Here is a 21,134-nt window from a genome sequence, read left to right as displayed (position 1 = left end):
TCCATAGTTCTTGGAATCTGCACGCATATGATGTATAATACCTAAAAGAGTGCTTGGCTACCTGATTTGCTTCCCCAATACATAGTTTGGTCCTCTTGTGTTTTTGTCTTTCTATATTGTTGCACCTGTTTCTTTTCTTTTTCATTTAAAGAATAAACAAGTTGGAATCCTTTATGTAGTCTAATCAAACCATGAAATGGGGCTCCTATTTTAAATTTGATTTTTAAAAATTTTATTTTTCTAAAATTTCTTTTAAGTTTGAAGTTTGAGATTTTGGAATCAATGCATCTCAAAGCTGTACAGTTACTCTGTGTTACTGACATCTTATTGAATGGGTAATTCTACCGAGAGAGGTTACTGCTGCTGTGAAGCTTTGCTGTAGGAGACTAGGCAAGGCTGTGTTTGGATGCAGTTTTTGCCCTGAAAAGGCTATGAACTGTAGCCATGCAATCCAGCTAATTGGCATGTGCAGCAAAACTTCATTTTCAGCAGACATCTTCCATTGCACTGGTTGTCTTGTCTTTAGTGAACATTAGACCAAACATCAGTTTCTGAAGGGACCTGTGATTGCAGCAGTACTGTATATTTGGCAATACTTGGAAAGGCTACAGTCATTTCCCTTTTCTCTGTTAGGTTCCTAAACATCCTCATCTGCCCTTTAGTGATAAACATCTCAGCTCATAATATCTGTTTCAACCAGTTGTCTGCAGTATCAAGGTGTCCATATTACTTCATTACTGTGATTAGAGTGAGGCTGCCTATAGTTTATTTTTTGGGATTTAAAAGCAGAAATATCTAGAATTAATATGGAAGTATGAAATAATTGAGAGAACTTGAGAGAAAAGCCTCCTGACAACTTATTTTCTGAAGGTATTTGATTGTACAGTGGAGAGACATTATATTTCTCTTTTAACACCCATCTGTACAGAAAAGATTAACTATTTTATTCTTAGTTTTGTTTTGACTGATTCTAATTATAAGCAGATTTTTACTTTGTTTTTTAGACCTGATACACAGATTGCATTTGTTATTCTACACTTATCACCTAGACACCAAAAGTGGATGTAAATCTCATGAAAACAGCAGTATAACAATAGAGTATGAATTGCGTCATTTTTATCAAGAAAGTAGGCCAACACAGCTCATATTTACAAAGTGAAAATGATCTAATTGTCAGCTCCTTTTTAAAACAAAACAAAACAAAAAAACCAAACCAAAAAAACCCCCAGACCATCTGTCTAGTGCAGTATCTTTTTTTTTTTGTTTTTTAGGGAACCTTAATAGGTCAACGGTTTCCAAGGTTGGATACAGTTAATTGTTGTAGTGGTTCTATTATCTACGTTTTTATCTTCCCAGATTTAATGTGTTTGAAGAATTGCTATAGTTTTGATTTTTAAAAATTTTTTCTTTTAAATAAATGAGGGAAGAATGAGCGAGAATTCTGCAATTTAGCTATTTTGAAGTTTTTTTTTATCTAACAGTAGCTTTGAATGATTGATGTGAGCAAATGCCTTTTAGTGTTTTCTGCCAGTGGAAAGTATACCTGAGCTCATTCAAGTGCTGTTAATGAAAATGTTAAAAGCAGTGATTTGTTATTGCTGCTGCTATTAGTTACTGGTTTATGAATCATGTGACCTGATTAAATAGACTGTTGTTGTCACATGTCTGGTAACACAGAAGAAAAATCAAGCACAAGAAAGATCTCTGCCAGTTAACAATAACCCTATTTTGGGAAAAGCACCCTCTCTTCTTCCAACTTTTAAGAAAAATAAATAAAAGCTTTTAGTTATTTCTAGAAGGGAATATAAAGTTAATAATCCTCCAGCAATAAGGGTTGCTAGATTCATGACCTCTTAGAAAAATAAATGCTAAAAATTTCATGCTGTAAAAATGTGTTTGTGAGCCCCTCTGATTTTTTCTGAGTATTCAGAGTATTCTCTGTGGATTACTTTTTTCCCCCTCCCTCTGGATAATCCCCTTTCTGCAGGGAGGAAGGTTGTGTCTACAAACACACTACCTGACCAGCCTCTTTGTGTAACCCCTTCAGCAGGCTGCATGCTAAGCCTGTTTTGGATATGGAGAGGTATCATCCTCAGTCATCACAAACCTCTTCCACTCAGAGACCAATATCTAGCTCTTCTGAATTTCTAATCCTAACAGAAATGGGAAGGCTTTTCAGAGTGTAGCCCCTTGTTTATTTGTTTTTTTTTCTCTTCTCAGGCTGGTTTTTGTCACAGACCTGCTTCCCTGCAGGAATTGCTTTTTAATAGCTCCTCCAGTTTTTCTTTGCTGTGAGGCTGTGGTGTTTGCAGGATCAATCAAGCCAAAGTCCAATACACTGTACATACATCAGAAATTAACAGCAGCAAAAGCTATACTATCTCTAGCTGGATTTCCTGTGGAGTGCTTGCTTGCTGCGAGTGGTTTTATGAGCTGAATATTCACACATTCCTATGATAATCCCTTTATATGGGGCCAGTGCAAAAGGAAAGGATCTCCAATACTAACAATCTCTTTTTTTCTTACAACACTTTAGTTGCCCTAAAGCATTCTGTGCTAGTGTAGATTATGCCCAGACTTCTTGGTAGTCTCCTTTAGGCATGTACATAAGTTCTAGCTTGAGAATTTCATAAAAATGATGGATAAAAAGGATTTGTGGAGCCTTAGATAATTGAAGATAAGTTACAACCTAGTCACTTATGCTGTAGTTCATGTGTTGGCACTAGAGCACACATGCACAGTTACAATTTACCAATATAACTTCATACAAAGCCAGACATCATATTATGAATTTACATTTGAATGTAAACCAGAGTCCTTCAATACTTGATCAATGATCAGGAAGTTTTCTTTTACAGTTTATGTATGAGAGAGGCACCTGTTTGTCTTATAGTATGATATTCAAATGTCAGGTCTGTTTGTATCTAATAATTAGGGTGCCTGAAGGGAAAGCAATATATTTGTGTGTCTGTGCCCAGGGGAAAAAGACAAAATACTAATGAGCTTTATCACTGGAGATAAGTTCAAGAAACACTGGGAGTATTATACTATACAGTAGACCAAGTACCTTTATACCATATGTTCTACAACACAATTCAGCATAAAATCAACTCTACACCATATGAATCCCACAATTCATAGCTCAAGATTAAGCAAACAACTGTACTTCACAGTTTATCTTTTACTTTGAAAGAATATAAGAATAAAACAAAAAAGTAAATGAAGCAATGCAGATATTTTTTTGCTGCTGTTATGTATAGCCAAATAAACACTTGTTTCCTAGCAGCAAAACCATTTTATTTCAGATATCTTAAAACAAGAATACTGAAATTATGCTATTGGAGTTGTCAAATGTCAATAAAAGACTAGAAACTTAGGCTATCATTTTTGGCCAAAACTTTTTTATACCCAGTTTTCACTAGTTTTTAGGGTTTTACTGAGTGGAGAGGAAAATATAAACAGAACTCTTCCATGGGAAAAGAAAGGGAAGGGGGTAAGATAGTGCCTCATCGGTTCTAACATCAACAGCACAGTTTAGCACATTAGTAATAATATTTGTCTAATGCCTGATTTTTCCTGCCTACTTTAAATCTTAAACACTTGCATATGAGAAGAAACCTCTCTAAATTTTTTACATTTCTCTTCCATTTACCATTGAATTATTGCCATTAGTTTGAAGGCTGTGTTTGAGTTTTTGATAAAACTTTGATTCAAGAAATCGTGGATAGGAATTTCTTTCCATGTGCATGTAAATTATTCTCTGTGCTTCTTCAAAACAGGACTGTGTTGGCTCTTGAATATTCCTTATAATTACTTTCCTTGCAGGACTGTCAATGTTAATCTGAAATAGAAAACAACATTACTAAAGTATCATTGAATATATGCAAAGGAAGGGTAAGGAAGATTGAGTTTAGGGGACCTGTACCAAATGCCTTTTATACCTTTTTATATATCGTCTAGTCTAAAATCAGCACCTAACCAAAATCATTGATTCTAGCAGAGTGGATTTCTCCTTATAATGCCAGAAAACCTTCCCTTATTAGTTGGGTAATTTGATCGTCTTTTGGTGTTTGATTTAGTAAGAGGTATGTTAGTGGCTGGATGGGGAGCTTTCTCCCTTGAGGACAAGAAGCCTGGAAGACTAGGAGGTATCTGAATTTCCCAGTGTGTCCCACATCCTTAATGGAAAAGCCAGTTTAATCCTGACTGTTGTGATCAGTGTAGCTCAAGAGCAGTGGTATAGTCACTACTGCTGAGCCCACATGTAGAATACAGGCCCAAGACTTCAAACCTTAGGGACGTGAAGCGGTATAGGTTGGATTTGCTTGCTGCTTCTAGAAAGAGTAAGAACACATGTATGATTTAGGCAGAGTAAGAATTCCTGAGGACATGGTTTGCATAAAGTGGCTGCAGCAGACAGAGTAGCTGAAAGGTGCTGACAACCAACCCCCCTTTCTTTTGCTAAGAATTGTTCCTGGAGCTAGAATTAGATCCCTGAAGAAGCAGCCTGACTTCTGGTTTCTAAAAAGTCCAAATGGCTGGAGGCATACAGTACCAGTGAAAAGCAGTTGCTAAAATTATTGTGATATCTGAGATAAGATAAAACTGAGGCCATATATCAACCTTGTTTAGGAAAAGTTTTGATTCCTAGAGCTCTTCTGCTGCAATCCAGGGTTTGTAGCAGGTAAGTTGAAGCTCTGTATATGTGTAAAAATGTTTAGTGATAGGACAATATACCAGATAAAATGGTAATTTTGCATAATCTAATCTAATCTAATCTAATAATAGCTCATGATGAATTATATTGCTTTTTTCCCAGCTTCACTGTCTCCTAGTGTTGAGAGGAGAGCTATAAAGAAGTGAATTTAGTGCTGATGTCTTTCATGGGTTGGGATTTTGCTCCGCCAGAGGAGTCGTTCGAGTTGCATCTTTTTAAATGCTGCTGCAATTTGAATGTAAACTGTGTTTAAAATTCTCACGAGCATCTACCGGTTTAGAGTGGTACTTAGTTCTTGTGTTAATAGTGAATATCATATCAAGAAAACCTGAAATCAGCGTGTCCTGAAGACCTAGAAACCAGACAGCCAATAGCAAGATTCAAACACATAGTATTTTAGAGAAAAAAAAATACACAGCTTATTTTTAACTGTCCTGATTTAAGCCCTTACTGTTGATTAATGAATTTGTGGTTGGCAATACTGACATTTCTCTTTTAGAAATGCAGATGTCTTGCTGAGTTTCCTATAGCTGCACATGCTAAAAATAAAGTAAATAGAAAGAAAAATGCATTGTCTTTCCAATTGGCATTTAAAACCAACACAGGGAACTTTCAAATTTCATCAAGTTTTGAATTAGTGGGAGTGGTTTAGTCATTTAAAACAACAACTGCTCTTGGCCAATATTTGGGAATCCAGCTGAGTTGGTTTTGGCTTGCCCTTCAGTATCAACAGGGAGGCTGCCTTTTGAGACTTTATAACAGTTTTATTGTTATGCATAAACCAGAAAGTAATCTAGCCTGATTTTTCAGTTATTCAGTCTGCCAGAGGCAGCGGCAGTTGAAGCCAGTATTAGCTTAGTTTTGCAAGGAGAGTAATAAGCAGGGATAGTTAAAGGTCACAGAGCACGAATAACTCTCCTTTTTTGTATAGCTACTTGTCAGGAAAAAAAGAAAAAAGTCACTCAAACAATTCAGATACAAATTTGCTCTTTTCCCTAAATCTTGTGCTGCTGGAAGCAGAAAATAATCAATCTGTCTTAGAACCTTTCTTGTAGCCCATTTTACAAAGGGAACAGCACTGGGTAGAGTTTTTACTTTGTTCTTTTGAATTTACTGTTGCAAAGACGAGAGTAATATATACAGGTGCCAATGGCATTATCCAAAATCTGTTGAAGTGATATCAGTGGCCCCGGGACGAGACACTAAAAAGACTAGAACAAATCCAAGAACTTGGTTCTTAATTTAGTTGTGCCTTCTGCTTGTACCCTTGGCGGATATAGCTGCAAGATTTGCCTATAAACAAGATGTGAAGGTAAGTATTAAAATTTTGTGTGCAAAAGACTTTGGGGAAGATGAATAGCAACAGTTTTAATCCCATTAATACATGAGGTGCTAGGCATTTATTGTTGCTTTTTGTCAGCTACATTACACATCAGGCATTTCTATTACAGGAAATAGCTTATGTTATTTATTTTATGTCACCTCGTTGGGAGCCTCACGTTGAATGTAACTTGTAAAAACTTTCTCGCCATGGAAGTCCTCTTCCTCTGTGATGTGATCTTCTTATAAGCTTTGCAAGCAAGCCAGAATTCTGTTTTTATCACTTTGCTCTGTCTTCAAGTAGGTCTTGTAGATCATAGGCCCATCTGAAATATTTCAAAAGTTAAATGTATATACCACATATACATGCATTACTTTTACAGTCCTTTGAAGGCAATAGGGATGTTTACAAGGCAGCATAATTCTTGATTGTACTCCTATAAATATTCTTATTAGCTTATGTTAAAGTGGGGAATTAAACACATTAACTCACCCCAGAGTTGCTTCAACACTGCATTTTCCTGCATGTGCAGAGCTCCCTTTAACCTCAGTGGCATTTCACTGTGTAGGGACAGAGCACCAAGAAATTTGGTCTGCCTGGTTTCTGTGAACACTATCAAACATTCAAAGACTGACAGGTATTTTTGAACTCCAGTTCTAGTTTTGTACAGAAGATATCAAAGAATTAACAAATAATCATGATATGAGTAAAAAAAAGATGACTTTTTCTTGGTGTAAGAATTGGGAGAAAAAGCAATTAGCAAAACAAGGAAATAACTTTTTTCTTGCTGCTGTAATTGAGTGAAGTAAATCAGTTAAAAGAATACTCTGTTCAGCAAATAAGTGGTTAAGCACCTGAGGGTGTCTTTGGAACACCTGGCAATGAATTTTGACAGCAGCAATCAGTGAGATCTTGTCAAAGATTAAATTCCTGAGGCTGCCTTTGTCATGTTATTAGACTTACTTTGTACAGGGTTGTGTGATAGAGCTGCTAAAATGCCTCTAGCCAGGAGAACATTTGTGACACTTCACTTGGTCCTAGCACTTGAGCAGGAATGGTGCTTGCAGCTGTAAGATGTACTTTCAGAGTGAAACCTTATGTAAGCAAATACTTTGCCTACCTTTCATAAAGAGCTGCACATCCATTGGCTTTAGAGTTTCTGGCTTTTTGTGTGAATACATCTTTTCATTTTCTGAGGTCATTAAGCATTTAAATGAATTAAAAACCAACAAATAGTGCCATCTAAGTTTGGTGAATGAAGTGTTTTAAGAAGGGTAGCATCTGAGTACTGCTGGAAGCTACAAGCATTTTATTTAAAGCAGGGTTTCCTGTCGGTGCAGCACTCTGGGCTTTTGTATTTCTGAAGATATTGAGCACTGCCTGTCATCTGGCAGTAAGGTGATCACATGCATGACTGCTGCCTGTGCTATAATTTTGTATTTTAAATGTTTTCTGTTGTGCACTTTCTCCCTCTACTTTCCCTGCAAACTGTAACATACTAGATTACTTGCTGTTAAAGAATGTAATGGCAAAATCTTTTTCTTTATAGTTGTTACAAATTCTGTCTGTTAGTCTTCTTGCTTTTTGTAGTCTGTCTGTAGTTTGAAAATAATACCAGTCTTTAGGAATTATTTTGAGGTCTCTGCAGTGCAATGACTCTGTAAATTACTTTCTCATTGATATTTTTAAAAAAGTAATCCAGAAGTGATGTGCCAGACTGCCAGCAATATGAGAAATGTGGATGAACTTTGAGCCCTGAATGAGGCAGGGGTATGCTGGAGTGGGAAAGTTCAGATTTGCTACTGCAGCTATAGATTTTCCCACACATGAGATGAGGGTCTGAGTTTCCTTCCATGGTATTACACTGTACAGATACACCATTAGCGATGGTGGCTTTGCCATGCACAGGATTTCCCACATCCACTTCTCTTTCACTTTCTTCTAATATGTATGGCTCTATAGTGCTCTAAGTGGGGATATGGCAGATAAACCTGCTCTTATTACATGCCTTTAAAAGAATTACACATGCCTGCAGAAATGGCAAGTTTGGGAAAGCATTTACAGCGTGCTCATTTATTTTCAGTGTGATACATGCTAAGCATGTCACACTGGAAGGAATATTGAGTTTGTTGGCAACACAAAATTGGGAGGAGCTGTTGACACTCTCAAGAGGAGAGAGATCTGGTCAGACTGGAGAGCTGGGCAATCACCAACTGTATGAAATTTAACAAGGGCAAGTGCCGGATTTTGTACCTGGGGCACAGCAGCCCTGGATGTACATACAGACTGAGGAACGAGAGGCCACAGAGCAGCTCTGCAGAGAGGGACCAGGGGGTTCTGGTCAACGGCAAGTTGAACATGAGCCAACAGTGTGCCCTGGCAGCCAAGAGGGCCAGTCATGTCCTGGGGTGCATCAAGCCCTGCATTGCAGCTGGTTGAGGGAGGGGATTGTCCCGCTCTGCTTTGCGCTGGCGCAGCCTCACCTTGAGTACTGTGTGCAGTTTTGGGTGCCAGAGTGTATTAAGGATATAAAGCTGATAGAGATTGTCCAGAGGAGGGCCATGAAGTTGGTGAGGGGTTTAGAGGAGGAACTGTGTGAGGAGTGGCTGAAATCCCTTGGTTTGTTCAGCCTGGAGAAGAGGAGACCGAGGGCAGACCTCATCACAGTCTGCAGCTTCCTCACAAGGGGAGGAGGAGGGGCAGGCGCTGATCTCTGCTCTCTGGTGACCAACGATAGGACCCAAGGGAATGGCGGAAAGATGTGCCAGGGGAGGTTTAGGTTGGATATTAGGAAAAGGTTCTTCAGCCAGAGGGTGGTGGAGCACTGGAACAGGCTCCCCAGGGAGGCAGTCATGGCACTAAGCCTTATGATATTCAAGAAACACTTGGACAACACCCTCAGAGACACGGTGTCAATTTTGGGGCTGTCCTGTGCAGGGACAGGAGTTGGACTTGATGATCCTTGTGGGTCTCTTCCAACTCAGGACGTTCTATGATTCTATGATTCAAAGTAGTTTTTCATTAGTTGCATGTAAGACAGCATGCATTATACTGCATGAGTTATTGATTTTGCTTTGTGGGTACTTTTTTCAGTAATCCATCTGAGATACAAACATACAATTATTTATATTTACTTGTTATCAGCTTTTCAAAAGACTGGGACCACTGTAGTACTTCCTCCAGAGACACCCTTTAGAAAAAAAGGAGAGATTATAGTCAGATTAGCTGTGGTTCAAAGTATAAAAAAAATTAAATTCATTATTGAAAATCTGTCCTCTAATTTAAATAAGAACTGTATGAAGTTTACATTTAAAAAAGTTTTTCTGTGTCCTAGATCTTATCCTTACCATGCTAAAACAAATATTGCTTCACTTGTCAATGTCAAGCAAGTACAAGCCTGTACTTGCTCTAACAAATACAGTTCCATCTCAAGGTGCTACCACATAATTCCTTCAGAAATGGCATTCACTTATTTAAATGGTGCTTAGGAGAAGCACAAGGAAAGTACTTTCTAGATAGCAACTTCTTTGGGACAGGAATCGTAATATAGTTTATGAAATGTTGATGTTTATATTTAGTAGCAAAGCCCTTAAGGGCTCAAGATCTTATTGAAATATTTAAAGGCCTTTAACATCTAAGTTGACGTATCAGCTGAGAGCTAAATATGAGCTCTGAACATAAGGTAAATAATGAAGGGTTAATACAACCTCAGCTGCAAGGGACTTCTGTCTCTCTCCAGTTGTTCACAATGCAGTATGACACATTATTACTAATCTAGGCAGTTCTCGGAGGTGACTAAAATCAGATTGCTTTCTTTCGTGTTTGTTCTTCTTAAGCAATACTCTCATAAACTTGCAGGAATCTCCTGCCTGATTCTGGGAAAAAGTATGGCAGTAGTGAGGTGAGAGACTAAACAATTTAAGGAAAACCAAATATTTGAGGGCCAATAACTCCATTTAAGTGCATGTAGCTCTATTTACACCAACTGATTCTTAAGCATTGCAGTTATAGGACATCAATGCTGGTAACTTGGAAAAAATGCTTATGCTTATATTAGTAGAAGAAAACACTGGGTATTCCACTGGTTGCTTTCAGTTATGCACCAGCCAAGCTTTGGAGGCAATCCCTTCTCATTGAGTATTTTGTTTTCACATGAGCTACAGGGTTTTTTTGTCAATGCTGCTTAGTATCACAGAACTTTATTTAAATTAGAAGTAAAATTGGCTTTGGTAGGAGTGCTGCGTGACGCTTCATAGATTTCTGTTGCACAACAGTCATTAGTAGCTTTGTAGCTTTTTAATTGGTGATTACCTGTTTATTTTTAGCTTGATATAATTCTCTCTTTCACTGAAAGAGTACATGCTGTGGCTTATTGATTTTTACTTTTTCTTTTTGTCTGGCTTTCCTGATCAGTCTGACTTGATCAGAGAAATACGTAGTAATAGAAACCTTAGAACTGTCAAATTGTGGTGTCAATAACTCTCTAATAACTCTTGCCAATAACAGATTTTTATTTTCCCCCTCCCCCTTCTCATGAGCTACTGGCCTCCTCTCTGTATAAACTCATGAAGTGTGTTGTTATGCGGAGTGAGAATCTCTAGTACTTTGAATGCTATTTTTTGCCTCACGAGCTGCTTCTGAGTCATATTCACTGTTACTGACACAGATAATTTTTCACCTCTGTCAGCAATGGCACCTGTATATTGAATGAGTGACAATCTGTCTCACTGAGACAGTCTGTCTCACAGAGCTTCATCAGTAGGGCCATCTTATTTCCATTTCTGATTATTTGTCTTTAGCATTAATCTGTGAAGCAGAAAAAATCCTGCCTGATGGGGCAGCTGACACAGAAGAAAACCTTTTTACCTTTTTACTTTCCTATTAAAATCAGGAAAATATGAAAGGTAGTAAGGGAAATGTGAACATGGGTTATTAGTATCTGTAATGACAGTGATGTAATCATTATGATACAGTAATAATATGTCATACTGCATTGTGAACATCAGGAAAGAGACAGAAGTCCCTTACAGCTGAGGTGGTGTTAACCTTTTATTAGTTCCCTTATGTCCCAACAACAGGCCAAGGGGCAATGGGCACAAGCTGGAACACAGGAACTTAAGCATGAAAAGTAACTTCTTTACTGGGGGGGTGACAGAGCAGTGGCACAGGCTGCCCAGGGAGGCTGTGGAGTCTCCTTCCCTGGAGACATTAAAAACCTACTTGGTCATGTTCCTGTGCCCCCTGCTCTAGGTGTGCCTGCTCAAGCAGGGGGGTGGGATGAGATGATCTCCAGAGGTCCCTTCCAACCCCTACCATTCTGTGATTCTGTATTAATGCCACTTTCACAGCTGCTGTGCTGACAGTAAACTCAGTGCCATTCTGATTTGCAACATGATTGAGTTTGATGAAGAATGTATATCAGACTGAAAAAAATTTTAATATTCTCCAAAAATAACTAAGGCTTTACAGCTGGGGCTCCAGAGTTTAAATTGGAAAATGCTGTTGTGGTGTCTTGTGGGAACTGTTGTTCACTTATTGTACTCTCCAGTGTGAGGGGCTTCCCTGGCCACTGCTGTGCGGGAGAGGAGTCCTCCTCCTGGAGGCTCTTTTGGAAATGCTGTCTGGATTTCTGCTGCTTAACCTCACCTAAATGGCAGTTTCAGGAGCCATCAGACACACATCAGTAGTGCTGTGAAGGACGCGTTCTTCTTTAATCAATAAATCAATACTGCATATGATCTGATACCAGTTGTCAGGCATGCTGGGTGGAAGTATTTCACCACCCCAACGTGACATGCGAACCAAAGTTTTAGCTATGGTTGACCTTCGCTGAGGTTGGTGGCAGCTGAGGACTTGCAGGAGGCGCTTAGCCATCTCTCTTATCCACCACGTGTGTATTCAATCTTTGTCAACAGTCTGCATTCTTTTAAAGGATTAATCAAAAATATTGGGTTTATAGATTCTTCATAGGCCTTTTTAATATAAAAAGTTCTCACTGGGATATACCCTCTTTCCAGTAGAGAAAAGCCAGTTTACGCTTCATGTACTGTAAAGGAACTGGCTATATGAAGGTGGTCAGCCAGGGCAGTTGTGAAGATGTTGCACTCTTTTGCATGATCTTAAGCTTGCAAAGAAAACTTCAACTATGAATTTGAGATTTTTGTCTCCTACTCGGATAGTTGCATGCACTGCAGAACATAGGAATCATATTGTTACTTCCTTAGAACTGATCCCGTTTTCTTCTGTTCTGAATATCTTGCAAAGCCAGCAAGTGTTTGGACTCATTCTCCTAAACATGGAAAAATATGTGAGTTTTAAACCTGCTGTGCTCAGTTTTGGCTGTCTTAAATTCCACTTATAATTCAGTCTCCATATAGCAGTGGTATTCTTATTTTATGCATCTAATCTTTATCTTTGAGTTATGGCTGAAGCATTAGAATAAGATATACTTTTGTAAGATGCAAGAACTTAAAATTATTAAAAAGAAAAATCAAGCAGTCCAATAGGTATCTCTATAGGTAAAAATAGAAGTGTTAATAATTCTCCCTCTTTGTTTCTCCAACTGTGAAAAGAGATTACAAGTTTGAGCCTGACCCAAGCCAAAAGGAAACCAGAAATCTTTCCCTGAATGTTCAGGGTGACCTGGATCAAGGATCAGAGCTCAGTGTAAACTAGACAATGCTGAGTAAGTTAAGTGTCTGAGATCAAAATTGATTTTGTCCAGCAAACATCTCAAAGTCAACAAAAATTGGTATTAAGCTTGCTTTTGTATAGAAATTACATCCATAAGAAAGCAAGTAACTTTTTTAGGAAAGAGGCAGTCAAGAACATGTCTATCTGAAAAACAACCTCACCCACCCCCTTCACCCCCAAAAAAACCCTAAATGAAAACAAAAAATCTTATGACCTGAAGTTTGTTTATTTCTTGTCCTTTGGCTTTCAAAAGATGCCAAATTCCTTGCAAAGTTTACATGGAACAATGGGTAAGTTTGTATATAACTGCCTGAAATCAAAACAATAGTCTTATACGTTATTTATTTAAACTCAGTTTTTTTCAGGTTTGGGTTTGACTGGGACATACTCCTCCTACAGCCAGTTTTCTTCAGACTGAAACGTACAATAAAACACACAGAATCACCGAATCTCAGGTTGGAAGGGACCTCAGGGATCATCTAGTCCAACCTTTCTAGGAAGAGCGCAGTCTAGACAAGATGGCCCAGCACCCTGTCCAGCAGAGTCTTGAAAGTGTCCGATGTGGCCGAGTCAACTACTTCCCTGGGGAGATAATTCCAACTGTTGACTGTCCTCACTGTGAAAAACTTCCCTCTCATGTCCAATCAGAATCTCCCCAAGAGCAACTTGTGTCCATTCCCCCTTGTCCGCTCCATGGGACTCCGTGTAAAAAGCAAGTCTCCGTCTTCTTTGTAGCTACCCCTTAAGTACTGGTACACGGTGATGAGATCCCCTCTGAGCCTCCTTTTCTCAAGGCTGAACAAACCCAGTTCTCCTGGCCTATCCTCGTATGGCAGGCTTCCCAGTCCTTTGACCATCTTGGTGGCCCTTCTCTGGACCCCTTCCAGCCTGTCCACATCTTTTTTGTGTAGCGGGGACCAGAACATAGAACAAGGCTGTACTTCCCAGCATTCTGAACCTGTGGAATGACTGCATTTACCTTTAGTCATACTTTCCTTGTTTCCCTGACATCTATATCCAATTTTGCATTGTACAAGGTTCCTTCCGAGTAGATTTCCTACAGGATATTGAAATGTCATAACTCTGCCCGACTGCTATATTGCAAATCCTGCTGCCCAGGCTCCCCACAGCTCTGTAGGATTGCCTGTCACCATTGCCTGTTTCCTACTTCTGTGGAATTCTCTGAACTACGCCCTCTGCCTGGTCTCTGTATGACTTACGCTACACTTGCCTATTCATTTCACTAGTATTTATTCATCTCACCATTTGCCTGAAAGTAACCTTTTAAAACTACACAATATTCCATATTTAAGATGAAGTTATGCATTTAAATTCTGGCATATGGTTATAACTTATCACCTTATTTTAGACTATTTTACCCAATGGCCTCTATTCTGGGTGTTTTCATGCTGCAATTGTTAGTCTTCTATTCATAGAATAGAATCAAAGAATCAGAATCATTAAGGTTGGAAAAGACCCTTAAGATCATCGAGTCCAACCACTAACCTATCACTGCCAAGTCCACCACTAAACCATATCCTCAAGCACCACGTCTACCCTGCTTTTAAACACCTCCAGGGATGGAGACTCTACCACCTCCCTGGGTAGCCTGTTCCAATGCCTGACAACCCTTTCAGTGAAGAAGTTTTTCCTAATATTCAACCTAAATTTCCCCTGGTGCAGCTTGAGGCCATTTCCTCTCATCCTATCACTTGTTACTAGGGAGAAGAGTCCGACCCCTGCCTCGCTACAACCTCCTTTCAGGTAGTTGTAGAGAGCAATAAGGTCTCCCCTCAGCCTCCTTTTCTCCAGACTAAACAACCCCAGCTCCCTCAGCCGCTCCTCATAAGACTTGTTCTCTAGACCTTTCAGCAGCTTTGTTGACCTTCTCTGGACACGCTCCAGCACCTCAGTGTCCTTGTAGTGAGGGGCCCAAAAGTGAACACAGTACTTGAGGTGTAGCCTCACCAGTGCCAAGTACAGGGGCACCTGCTCCTGCTGGCCACACTATTCCTGATACAAGCCAGGATGCCATTGGCCTTCTTGGCCGCCTGGGCACACTGCTGGCTCATGTTCAGCCGGCTGTGAACCAACACCATCACATCCTTTTCCTCCAGGCAGCTCTCCAGCCACTCCTCCCCAAGTCTGCAGCATTGCATGGGGTTGTTGTGACCCAAGTGCAGGACCCGGCACTTGGCCTTGTTGAATCTCATACTGTTGGCTCTGGCCCAACGACCCAGCTTATCCAGGTCACTCTGCAGAGCCTTCCTGCCCTCCAGCAGATTGACATTTCCACCCAGCTTGGTGTCATCTGCAAACTTACTGAGGGTGCACTCAGCCCCCTCATCCAGATCATCAGTGAAGATATTGAACAGGACTGGCCCCAACACCGAGCCCTGGGGAACACCACTCGTGACTGGCCGCCAGCTGGATTTGACTCCACTCACCACCACTCTCTGGGCTCGGCCGTCCAGCCAGTTTTCAACCCAGCACAGAGTGCACTTGTCCAAGCCATGAGCAGCCAGCTTCTCTAGGAGAATGCTGTGGGAGACAGTGTCAAAAATACCACCTTTGTGGCTTTTTTGAAACCTGAAGAAGCTTATGTAGGTTGCCTACTACATAGAAATGCTCAAGAAATATTAGCTGAAGCAATATTAAGTAATCTAGTTCAGCTACTTCCTTCTAAATTCAAAGTGTCAATAGGTACTTTTTTTTTCTGCAGATCATTGCTGCATGAAGTCACATTTTTATGAGGAAATGTTATTGTTCTGAGGAACCATTTTAATTTGAGTTAGAGGCTTTAAGAAGATATTGTTCCCCAGGGCTTGTTGAGTATACACATTTACCAGGTATACATCCAGGGCTTTGTGGTTCTCTCTTTTTAGATTAGAAACACTTCCTAATAGACCAAGGAACAGAGCGTGCTGATTTTATCTTTTTCAGTGTTTCTTTGGAATGTTTTCTTTCCACTGAAGCAGAGTTTATGCTTCATTAGACTAATGTTGCTTGTATCTGCTGGCAATAGTCTTAGTCCTAAAACAAGACAGGAATAGCACAAAAAAGCTACAACATGCCCTTGAGCAATTTGTGTCCATTCTGAATTGGCTAATCTTCACAAGTGCAGCCTCTGACTTTACCTTATATTAGTGTCCTATCTTCTATTGTAAGTGGTAGCCCATCTACATCTTAACTACTTAATATAGCTTTGCAGTATTCAGCTAACTAGACTTGGATCATGGGAGCCGTTTTCACCTGATACATATAAATGACATGAAGGATCCTTTCTGTTTGCTCATCATAATGTTTTATTGCAGCAGGGCCACAAATTCTTTAGCATTGTAGGATCCGTGCTTCCTGCAGGTCTTGCAATCAAAAAGAAAGTCACGTGGTTACGACAACTTTCAGAGAAGGACTTTCTTGTCTGATAATAAATTAATTTAAGTCCTGAAGTTATTCATGTCTGTAAAAGATATGAACAGTACTGATCTGGAAATGACTGTTTAACTGTTACTGTATTTTATATAGGAAAAATATCAGGAAAACTGCTTTGGAAGATCAATGAACAAGATCTTTTTGTCTTTCAAACTACAACATACATTTTGATTTTCCAGCACCCTTATGCCATGCTAGTGGATCTGTAAACTACCTAATGTCACAGTTTTTGGACACAGCATAGGTTTCAGCAGAGCCCTCAGAGAGAAACTGCTATGCAAAAGTTCTAATTAATTGCCTTAGTTTGTACCAACAGCATTATACAAACAGGGATGAAGTTGTTTATATGTCAGAAACATTTGTAAAATGAATGCCTTTGCTATTCTGAGACAACTTCACATGCCACGAGAAAAAAAGGTGTTTCCCTGCCTATGCTATACTTTCTCTGTAAATATTTCAAAGTACAAAACCTCATACTTACAGAAACTCTTCTTGGATTGTTTCCCTTGGTTAGAGTTTCATTTAGCAGTTGCATTTGTAGGGATAACTTTCCAGATTCCTTGACCTGTTTTTTTTTTGCTTAATTGTTTTCTTTTACTGTAGAAGCTCTTAATACCTTTTGGCTGTGTCTGTGCTGCTCTTGTTAGTGCCCAACTCCTTTCTTATACATACCATAGGCAAGCAGTGGTTGTGGTTTCTATCAGAAAAAGTTCAGTTAGACTCTGATGCACCACTGATAGAGGCTGTTTGCTTTGAAATTGTCTTGCATCTCTACTGATCAGCTGTAGTGAAATGAAGCTGTGTTTTACTTCACTGAAATTGTGCATGCATTGTCCAAGTTTTGTGACTAATGTTTTCCATTTCTTTATCAAAGTTCTTTACGTGAAATCTAAAGTCCATGTTGAAATGAGACAAAAGTCAAAAAGTACCCTAGCACTAAAACCAGGTTTTATCTTCTTACAGACAATACTATAAAGCAAGTACTTCAGATTGCTGTGAGAGCGCCTTTATTTTCTGCTCTGACCCATTGGTGCGAGGCTTTCATGTGCTTCTAACTGGTCAGCTTGGTATTGTACATCATCTGAGTGATGTTAGAGCAGAACTTTTTTCAAACTTGTATGAGGTCCTCTGTCACTTTCCCATAGCTTTTGCCCAGGTTATGGCCTCATTTTAAATTAAGACTCAAGTTATTTATATTTTACTTATTCTTCTCTAGCTCAGTGTTTCAAAGCAGCCGTGCAGTGCAATAGCACTGAAGTTCCTCTGTTCATGCCAGTGGTAGACTCATTTGTAGTGATACAGGGGCTTTGGGAGTAAGCAGTTGCTCAACTAGTTGTTGTAAATTAGTCACAGACTGGGGGAGGAAAAATATCTTTCTAGAGGGCTTTCTACCCTGTCTGGAGGTAGTTGTGAGCTGTGATTCTCTCGGGATTTGCCAAAGTAGACACAGGGGCAGACTGACTGTGTCATGAGGGAAAGGTTGGTCTTCTCCCACTTCCATCTGAAAGCCCAGCTGTGTGCAGTGTTTCTTTCAGTCTTACCTCTCTGGTTTGAGTTGTCTTTCCTTTTCTCTTACAATGACTCCTAGGCAAATCATGAACTGTGTAGTATTTGAACTTAAATTGAAGTTTGAGCCTACAGCAATACAGTACACTCATTTATTTTATTGCATCTCACACTACTGGTATACAGGCCTTGTGCGGAAAGATGTACATCCATTTTCTAACAGTAATGATTCTGCTAGGGAGGAAATGTGTGTGGTGTGCACACCTACAGCAGAACCTGGTATCTGAGCAGGGCAGCATGAGAGCCTGCCTGTAAGGAACTCACCATGGGACTTGGCCTGTGCTTATGGAAAGGAAGAGACAAATATCACAGTGTGATCTACTTTCTATGGCTGCTATTTCATTAAATCTTTCTTTGTATTCTTCATACCTTCACACCAGTTTTTGGAGTATTTTGTTCCATTTCTGCAATAGGAATGGGCAGGGGCAAATATCTATGGAATGTAACTTGAGTTGATCATTCAAGTAACCACAATAGTGAGATGATCCGACTTCCCCGCATGGTTCCTTAAAAATAATACTTCTAATGCCTGCACACATAGGCAGTTATATACTAAAAACATCTGAGGGAAGTAACTTTGGCCTGAACTTGACAAGCTAAAAATGACTATAAAGAAGCTTATTCATAGAACTACTTAAACAAAGAAGCGCCATATGAATAAATGTGATTCTGGAAAAGTTACATACTGAAAATCCCAGTTATGTTGGTAGTCTTCACTAGTGATTTGCACCAGTATTTAACTATTTGTTTTACATATATTTAGCAAAAACCTTGTGTGTATCATATGTGCATATGCAAGTTCTTTTACAAAAGCTTAAATATCTTATTTTTGCAATAAATTTTATTGGCATTAAGGGATAGCTCATCTAAAATCTTAGCTCATTATCATTCATTTTAATACTATTTAGGGCTTTTTTTATCATCAACTGATGTTTATTATCAGGCCACCATATATGAGATCATATCTTTGTAAGTTTAAATTGTGCAGTGACTGAGTATCAGTAACCAGTGACTTTGTTCAAATATTTTCTTTTACATATTACAGACATCAAAAAATCCTGTAACATTGCTTAAAATTGAAATAAACTTGTTCTGGGTTTTTTCCATAAGCTTGTTTTTATTATTAAGCTGAAGAAAATACTTCTTCAAATCTCCTCTTGACTTGTACAGTGGGAGGATAGTTAGGTGTAGGATTTGTTGCTTATTTCATGTCTGCAGTTTTGTTTTATCTTTGACCATGCTCTAAAGCACCATTTGAAATTTAATGGGTATCAGCAGGCACTTAGGATCACCTCAGTGCCTTAGTGTTGGGTGGTTGACTTGCTGGCAAATCTGTCCTTGGAACAAAGCAGAGGAACTGTAAAACCAGAGAACCTGGCTGGCTGGGAAGCCCTCAAAGGCTGAGGGACCCTGAAGGGCTATGGATACGTTCCTGCCTGTCATCACAGTGCCTCCCAGTCACTGTGAGGGCTCTACCTTCTTATTATCGACAGGACTGCTACCATTCAGCTTGTTGCTATTTCATTAAACTTGTTGCAAATATGATTTTACAACTTGTTTCTCTGAGTCAGCTGCTTTCTACTACTGTTCTTTCATAGCTTGATACCCAGATCGACACCTTTCTTCCTCCCTTTCCAGCATATTTAAGGCACACAGGAGTGGAAGGTTTAGGCATTAACCAGGTATGCTGCTTCACTGAAAAATTACATGATTAAACCTAAATCATACCCTTCCTCTTATTACATAGTTATTCCACTAGATGTCATCTGATATCACTCTGAAGGAGAAAGTATAACTTCTGTATGCATCAGCTCAAACTGTGATCTCATGAGGGTGGGCGTGAGTGTAGACTCTGGGCAAACTCTCTGCAGTTTCATTGTAGTGAAGGGTCTTATCTAACCTGAAAGACTTCTTGGACAGATAGGTGAGACACTGAGACAAGCAGGTAACTGAGGCATATGTTGAACAGACTGGTTAACATGACTTCTTATATGGCCTTGTTCCTTTGAATTCCTTATGTTGCCACGTGTATGGGTGCAGAACAACTTGTCTTCCCAAGTAACCATTATGCGTGATGGAGCCCTGCTTTTGTGGAGATGGCTGAACACCTGCCTGCCGACAGACAGTAGTGAATGAATTCCTTGTTTTACTTTGCTTGCATGCACAGCTTTTGCTTTACCTATCAAACTGTCTTTATCTCAACCCATGAGCTGTCTCACTTCTACTCTTCTGATTCTATCCCCCTTCCCATCAGGGGTAGTGAGCAAGTGTCTGTATGGTGTTTAGTTGCTGGCTGGGTCTAAGCCATGATGGTGTCGTGAGGGCATGTGCTATGTAGGAATCAATTATTGCTTGGTTCATTCAGCAGTTGAGCTGGACATGCTTTTCAGAAAGAAAATTATCAGGAAAATTGAAAAGTCAGAGTACCAAAGTGGAGAAAATGGCTATATCATATCAGAGCTGCTGAATTTGTCAGTTGTTCTGCCTGTTCTTTTTCTAGAGATTAACTATCAATTGCCAGCTAGTTTAGACAATACATGTTGACCATCTTGATTGCAACAATTTTTTCTTATGAGTGAGAATAGTGCTCCCAGATGAGTTCTTGATTATAGTCTTGTATTTCCTTTTCTATTTTCCTGTGTTCACTTACCTAGTAGCATCTTTGTTAATTCTCATGCCTTCTTTTTATTTTAGCTTGCCCTTATATTAATTCTTTCCTATTTGTGTTTCTATTTTAATACTCTTCTGCTTAATAAACATCTCTCCCACCTACATCTGTTTCACACTAGTGAACATAGAAGCACTGTCTGTCTCATTCTCTGTACCCATTCTTTCCATCTACCTTACATACTCCCTTGCTTACACATCGCTACCCGTTGTCCTGCCATACACCCACGCAATGGCATTCATGAACGTAGGAGCACTGCTTGCTGGGGCTTGCCTGGTAGTCATTCCTGATGCTATGTCTTACAAGGGTATGTAAATAGGAGCACTGAGGATATGGAAAAGCACAGGAAAAGCAGTAAAATACTAAGAGGCCTTTGTTAACCTTGAGGAGAGCACAAAGTGGATACTCTGATCTAGGTGCTGCTCATCCTCATTGCTGTTTGAGTGGGCGTAGTATAGAAATAACAGATCATTGTTCTTGCTTTTCACTTAGTGCAGCCATTGAGGTTTCCAGAACACAGTCCTGTTTCTGTGGTTGCATCTTACTTGGTGGCTTTGATCAGGTTCTGTTGGGAACTTTCTTGCTACATAATTCAAAATAGCCTCAAGAAAAGTTAGGTTCAGTGCGCAGCAAAGATCTGCTCACAGGGCAACAAGGAACAGTGTTCACAGGTTCAGCTCCTTACTGTAGGCCACAACAACCAAGAAGCTGACTGTGGCTATACAGATGATGAAGTG

The 21,134-nt window shown here is 39.5% G+C and overlaps 1 protein-coding gene across 1 annotated transcript; it reads right to left on the bottom strand.

Annotated features, from left to right (window-relative positions):
- Window positions 1–3,631: 3,631 nt before the first annotated feature.
- On the bottom strand, window positions 3,632–12,323 carry RGS13 (regulator of G protein signaling 13). The gene is given in 6 exon segments (XM_075095508.1): window positions 3,632–3,841; window positions 6,200–6,237; window positions 6,240–6,310; window positions 6,312–6,363; window positions 9,149–9,228; window positions 12,259–12,323. Coding segments are annotated over 6 exon segments (516 nt in total).
- Window positions 12,324–21,134: the final 8,811 nt, after the last annotated feature.

This window comes from Phalacrocorax aristotelis, chromosome 6 (genome assembly GCF_949628215.1).
Source record: "Phalacrocorax aristotelis chromosome 6, bGulAri2.1, whole genome shotgun sequence".
Taxonomy (NCBI): domain Eukaryota; kingdom Metazoa; phylum Chordata; class Aves; order Suliformes; family Phalacrocoracidae; genus Phalacrocorax; species Phalacrocorax aristotelis.
The sequence above is the reverse complement of the archived record's forward strand: the minus strand, read 5'-3'. Positions and strand labels throughout refer to the sequence as shown.